The 7,204-nt window shown below is 38.5% G+C and overlaps 1 protein-coding gene across 3 annotated transcripts in view; it reads left to right on the forward strand.

Moving 5' to 3' along the window:
* SYNE1 (spectrin repeat containing nuclear envelope protein 1) overlaps positions 1 to 7,204 on the forward strand; it is a 295,209-nt gene extending 288,005 nt beyond the window's left edge. For 2 of the 3 annotated variants that reach the window (XM_065632672.1, XM_065632671.1), the window contains one exon: positions 4,815 to 7,204. In XM_065632672.1, coding sequence (XP_065488744.1) covers positions 4,815 to 5,055 — 241 coding nt within the window. In that variant the 3' untranslated portion in view covers positions 5,056 to 7,204. The remainder of the gene's footprint in view (positions 1 to 4,814) is intronic. The other variant, XM_065632669.1, reaches the window with a different exon arrangement.

A 7,204-nucleotide genomic window follows, 5' to 3' on the forward strand; every position in this document is an offset into this window, starting at 1 on the left:
TTTGACATGCCTCTGATCAGAGTGCTTTGTGTTTGATCTTGCACTGGATCAGCAAACTCTGTTAGAGTTTAGTATACAGAAGAACTAAAGGCAATTTTAAAAGGTTTGTCACATAGGAGGATGTGAAGGAAAGTTCATTTAAAAATTAGAAGAGCTGTGTTTTGTGTATAACAGGTGTGATAGCACCTTGCCTTTCCCATTATCACAGCAAAAGGACAAGCATGGTGTGTGATGCTAAGCAAGGTACAAGCCTAAACTGGATGTTACATTGTGGATTTAACTAAAGGCTCATTCAAGAGGTATTAGTAATTGTACACGAAGTGGGAAAGGCAAATCCAAGAAACAACTCCTCTTTCTTCATCAGTTTAATAGAGCTGTCATAAATGCAGACCTGGATCTGTGCCTGTGGGTTTCTCTGTAGTGATTAAAATGTTAAAAAGCTTAAAATAGTGGCTCAATTTGCTCAGGGTTGTTTACATTGTCTCTCTTGAGAAGCTCTATTCAAGTCTTGGTGCCACAATGCCAACCTCCATTTCCTGCTCTCCCCAGGCCGCCCCAAATTACTAGTGGATCTTTAAAGGTGGCTCGCTGTTCCTGGAGCAGACCAGGCCACAGCACTCTCTACACCTTTGGCCACAAAATGGCAGTCGTTGCCACACAGTAGCTCAAACACAAAGTTTGGGCTCGGCTTGCTATAGTTCTTCTCCCAGTTATCTCCTGCACTCCCAGTTAAGAATTTGTTACTTAAACTTCATATGCCCTTTGAAATGGACATATTCATCTTCTTTACAGGGTAAGCCAAACCTGAGGTTGAGATGATGTGATGCTGTGAGCCAGGGAGAGATCAAAGTCAGAACACAGCTAAACAAGGTCACTCCTAGAGAGTCTCTCAGGCCACCAAGAGGAGTATTGCCTGCTCTTGTGGGCAGAGCATCATGCCTTCTCCTTCATAACTCTAGCAACCTCCATCTTAAAAAATTAGAATCAATGGGAACAAAAAGTCTATTTGAAGGTTGATATCAAAGTTAATTTATCTGATTATCTGGAAGTACAATAATTTCCACCTTGAATATATCCATGGTTAGATGTAGCAATTTGGTTTGTGTCAACATTATCCTTTCCTTTAACAACTGTTTACTCTTCTTTCTATCTGTTCTGCACTATTTTATTGAGGGTAGTTTCCGTATCTCTCGGGTTTTATATTGGTAAGCTCAGCTCATTGTTTCCTTCCTGGGAAAAATACTCCTTTTTTTTGACTCCTTTAAGCTTGTGTATGTTTGAATTTATCTTTCAGAAGTATGTTAACCAAAATGATAAAAACTTCTCCAGGGGAACTCTGACTAGTGCTTTAAAGAACTTCATTAAAACAACCCCTTTTCTCTTCTGGATATCTTGAACTAAAGTATATTTAAAATTTATTTTGTCCCTTGTCACAGCTTTTCACAAGCCACATTATTGGTTTGTGGCTATTCTGTGTCAAACAGCTGCAGATTCTTTTCCTTATCTTCAGAGTGTGAACTTTCAAATTTGTAGCAGAAGTTTTTATTGCTACTTTACATATATAACCTTAAACTCCTTGAGCTACTACTTAAACTTATTCGATTCAGCTACTTTTTTCTGTGCAAGAAGTCCATCTTATTTTGTATTTGCAAAGACTTCCAACTTCTGTCATCATACAGATGAAATTTGCTGTTCTTAGGTTTTGTGCCACAGTCTTTTCATGAAGATATTAAATCAAGACTCATCCTTGATTAACTCCAGTAATAACATCCTACTAGCCCAGCAGTGCCTCTTTCAATGTAAGCCTGTTGTCTGCATTCCATTAGTCGCTTCCTGTTAAACTCATTTTATTTATTCCTATCAGCTTTGCTTGAATGATAGCTTCTGTTGTAATCTTTCAGATGTTTACTGCAATGCAGATAATTACTTCAACCATATTTTCCTTGGAAAAAAAAAATCGGTCATCTTTAAAAGAAGGTACTCTTCTGCGCTGAAATTAAAGTGCACTTTGCCCGTCCTATCTATAGCCTGGAAAATTAGGTTCTTCTCTCTTGAAATGCTTAGGAAAGAGTTCCAATTTCACTGACATTACAGACTCCTAAAGTAAGGGTAACAATTGGTTGCACTTCTTAGTTAATTTATGAGATTTCTTGACATGAAGAAACTTACTGCTGGCTGGGTCTGCAGCTGTGCCTCCCCTTTTTTTTTCTAGTTAGTAGGAATTGTGTATGGAGCAAGCAGCAGATGGCCTGACCTCCTTCCCCCCTCGGACAGGGGCCAGTGAGACAAATGGTGGAGCAGTCAGAAGAGAGACAGCTAAAGACGTAAGATCAAGAAGAAAAGATTGCATTTTTCTCCAAAGTAGCCTATAGTACTTCAGCTTTCCCTTCTCCTGCTGGAGTAAATAGGGGTTCTGGCCTTTATGAATAGTGAGCCTTTTTTATTAACAATGTGTATTTTTAACCAGCTCTCCTTACCAAATCCATTAAACACTTTAAGCTGAGCCGTTCCATTTTTCAGCCAATTATGTAGATTGCAGAGGTGTACCTGCAATAAACACCGGCAGTACAGCACTTGAACTTTTCAGAACTCCTCCTCTGAAGATGTTTCATTATTTGCTTGTTTCATTGTTTCCATGCAGTGTTAGAAACTATTCCTCAACACCTTAGTTCACTGCAGAAAAAGCATTTTGTAAACTTTACCATGAAGTGTTTTAATTTTTGAAAGAAATGTTATGTTCCTCATTGAGATCAATCATGCAGCTTACACGTGCTGCTTTTTTTTTTTTTTTTGGTAAAACACAAAGCAAAAAATGCTGGATTGTGCTACTAAAGTCTTAGGAAAAGAAAAGAAAAATTAGATGCTAACTTTGCCTTCTCCCTTTTGATTCCACTTTCTGGAAATTCCCCTTTTGACACCCAGTGTTGCCCTAGAGTGACTCTGAGTCAATGAAGAAAATTCTGACTTTGCTCATTATCAAACAGCAGTTACCAAGTCCAGAAATGTGGCCTTTTTTGATTGGGATTAACGACATTTGCACAATGAGAGCCTTGCAAATAGGCAGACTGTGCAATCAAATGCTTGGAAGGTAATTAAGCACAACTTGTTCCCTTTGTTCCTACCTCAGTCCATTAACTTTCTGTCTTGGCATTCTTGGACAGTAGAAGTCCTGATCTAATTGAACTTTAATATGGAATGCTCTGATGCTGTTAAATGTGCCATATCCTTTCAATACGTTCTTTATAATACATGATCTTACATTGTGCGATAAGCAGCTTTCCATCCGGGCTACAATAACGTGGATTCAAACAACATACAACCTGACATTTTGGTCATCACTCCTTCCTGGGATATTTAGGTCGAGTTAATCATTTAGCATACATGAGTGTTCATGTATCTGTTGGTCATCTGAACTTTACCAAATCTGTCTGGTTTTCTTGAAGTCTTCATAGTGGGATGATACACACATATGAACAAGACAGTAAAAATAATCTAAACATAGAAATAATTATTTTATGAACATGTGGGAAGGGGGCGCTTCAAGATGATATTTTGGTTTTTCCATTGTTTCTCACACAGATTCAGATTAACTGGGAGACAGGATCAAAAGAACAAGGGAGAGGCAAGGAGACACTACGGAACCATTGCCCCCTATTTGCTTTACTGAGGAGCATTTGACTTCAGCCAACAGGCCTGATCTCCCACACCTTCAAGTTGAGACTAAATCCATCCTTGCAAACATTTTTCTCTCTTAAAACCTAGCAAACCATGGATTTGCTGGGGCTACATAGTCATAGCAGCCACACGGTTGTTTTATAACATGTTTAAAACAAAATTAATGAACTAATGTCTTAATGAAGAGTTCTTGAAGCAAATTATTTGAAGGCTCTAGGATCCTCCACTTGTGGCTAGTGCTAAAATACAATACTTTCCCATGCCATTTAATCAGCACATGGAGACCATCAGATTTTTAACTTGCATAATCACTCTTTTCAGTCATCCAGTTACCTCAAAACCCATCATTCATATATTAGAGCTCTGAGTTTCAATCAAAAGTGAACTGTGAACTATGTCTTTATTTTTTATTAAAAAGTAGATTGAATTTTTATGCTTAATTTGAAGTGTCCCTTTAAAAATGTTTGTGTTGGGTCTTGCCTCTCCTGTAGACATTTGCCATTTTAAGTCAGTTCCGTAGACACAAGGGAGAAAATAGCTTGAATAGTGATTGTGTAAATTCAGTTGAGCAAATAGATTTTGACTGCTGATTCAGTGCAAGATTCAAAATACAATGTACTTTGTAGAAAAGGAGTCCCCATTGCCTGCATATTGGTGTATTAATTAGTTGAAGATTGATGTAACTGAATCTTAATGTATTATACCGTTGCGGATACTATACACAGAAATGAATTTAGAAACTTCTGCAGACCAAATGCAACTGGCATTTTAAATGAGGAGGCTTCCTTGTTAGATGGTGTGCATTGAGCACATGTGACAGGTATGTCCTATCTTTTATTCTTCCCTTCTCTAGGGCACAGTGCTTTAAGTGGAGAGTCTTCCCCATAACTGATGAAGGGGCTATGGGGTCACAAAGCCCATTCTATTGTGATTTCTTGGTGTTTTCCTACCCAGTCTAGAAACACAAGGTCTCTTAAGAGTGTTGGGGAAATAGCATGTTCAGTGAAAAATATCTGTGCAGTTGTCAGTCGAAGTCTGTACGAATTGTAGCCCAGCCTTCAGGGAAGTCTGAGTGCCCAAGGGCAGCCTGTGCTGCAGTAGTATTTTAGTGTATTCACCTGTCCATCCTCTTTCCTCAGGTCCACAAGAGGTGGCTCAGGTTCCTCCCCTTCTGAGGCCAGGCCAGCGTGGCAGCGCCCATCCTTCTTCCTCAGAGTCCTCAGAGCTGCTCTGCCACTTCAGCTCCTCTTGCTGCTCCTGATCGGGCTGGCTTGCCTGGTGCCGATGACCGAGGAAGACTACAGCTGTACTCTGGCCAACAACTTTGCCCGCTCTTTCCACCCCATGCTAAAATACACAAATGGTCCACCTCCATTATGAAGGAGACCTGTGAGACAGCAGGTGACCTTGCTAGAGTGCTGAGAGGCAGGGTGGTTTTAAAGAGTGACAGCATTCATTGTGGCGGCTTTACCTACCTGCTGTAGCCACTGCTGTGTCCATATCATTCTCTGCTGGCACTCAGCTAGTAACGCATCAGTACATCAGTATCAAACTGCACAACATATTACCTGAGTAGCATCGTTTTGAGACTCGCATCCTGGGTACTAAGGAGGATGTGACATGTGTGAGGGAAATGTCCTTTCATCCAGCATTCTGGATCTTTTAGCCACTTTATATCCAGGTCATTGCCCTGTACTATGCATAGCCAAGGACTTGATACTGTAGATCCTTTCTTGTGTGCTGCTCTAAATGAGCCGTTAGCCAGTCTTTGTTAAATACCCTCTCAGTATCTACAATATACAAAATAACCAATGCTAAAGAAATTTTAGAGCTTTTGTAACATACAATTTTAAAGGATCTTGTATGGCAATGTATTATTCCCTGTGGTTTCTGTTTTGGGCATGGTGTTCTAACTTTTGCTTTGGATGCACAAGGTGTAAATCTGAGAAGCACTTTTTTAAGGTTAAAAAAAATGGATGTAATAAATAAGATGGTAAAAGGTTTTATGAGGAAAAATGTTGAATGTCAAGTTGAAAAACGAAGAACATATTTATGTATGTACAGTTTGCTAAGCAAAGTTTTGTTTGTATTGATTTATTTGCATTTATTATAGATACCATAAAATATTTTGTCTACGTGCTTTTTAATGACAACTATGGAAACCTCTAAGTTTAGAATGAGAAATATATGGTATAAAAAGATTAGAAGATGTACATATGCTGCACTTCTAAAAAGAATTTAAAAATGCTGTAACAAATTAATGGTATTAGGTATGTGTTTGAATGAGAAGATCTGGAAAACATGACAAATGGTAAAATAGATGGGAAAGTATCACATGGGAGGTTGTGCTAATAATGAAAGCTGTTCTTATTTTGAATTAATGATTGTTCATTTCAGTTTGGTTTTTTTTTTTCTCAAGCTGCTTCTTGAATCTCATTCTCACCCATGTGTTGTTTCTGTGTATGTGTTTATGGATGTACTCATGTGCAACCTTTGGTAATGGAGGTTGTACCAGTCCACACTGAAGTAGCTTTTTTGCTGTGGGTGTACTGGAAACTTCTTAATACTCTCCATAGCAGCTTAATACCAAGATAGATGTTTATGCCCAAAACATAAGCATAAACAGCAGAAAAACAGAACAAATTGAAAACTCATTAATTTCAAAAAACATTGCAGAAAACTTGCAGTCTGAGCAGGGATAAACACTTTGCCCAGCTTATGAGTTAGAACTTGACCAAAACAGGATTCTTGTAAATTTTGAAAAAATACAGAGCATGTCTCTAAGTTACTGCTCTTTAATAAGTATGGGGTTTTTTTAAGCCATGACACACAATGTGGTTTTTTTTCCTATGAGTTAAATATTTCAACTTAGAATATATTGGCCTATGTAACAGAAATATTATTTTAAAAGCCAGGAGAAAATATCAGCACGTAAATTGCTGTTACGTAGGATTACTTTTTTGGGGTGTCATCATTTGAGCTGGTATGAAGAGAGCGTTGTCAGAGGTAAGAGCACCACAAGCTGAACTCCAGAATTTAGAGGAGCCAAAATAAAGCTTTCTTTTCAGGTAAGTGTAACATTTGCCTTTTCCTGGAAAAGGCTTTTGTATGCCAACAAAGTAATCTTCAGTGTCTGAGACCCAGACTGGGACTGACGCAAGTATGTATTCTTTTCAAGGCTTAGATTCCTTCATTGGTATTCAGAAGTTACACTGGATGAGATTAGTATCCATAATCACTTACTCTGAGAAGATAAAGACAAGGAACACACTTTTGGGGTAGAGGTATGAGCTGTTACTTGCAACAAGCCTGAAAGATTCCGTAAAATTGACACCTCCTCTCTTTTCTGATATCGTTCTCGTTGGTGACATAATTTAGTTGGTGGTAATCGGTGCACCCACATGAATAATTTGGTAGTTTGCTCAGACCTGGTAGTTCAGATCTCTGCATGCTTTAGACATCCTTTCATCAGCCAGTCCTTGGTTTTGGTGGTTTTCTGTTGAAAGATATTTTTGTTTTCTTTTAAAAT

Source organism: Caloenas nicobarica, chromosome 3, assembly GCF_036013445.1.
Source record: "Caloenas nicobarica isolate bCalNic1 chromosome 3, bCalNic1.hap1, whole genome shotgun sequence".
Classification (NCBI taxonomy): domain Eukaryota; kingdom Metazoa; phylum Chordata; class Aves; order Columbiformes; family Columbidae; genus Caloenas; species Caloenas nicobarica.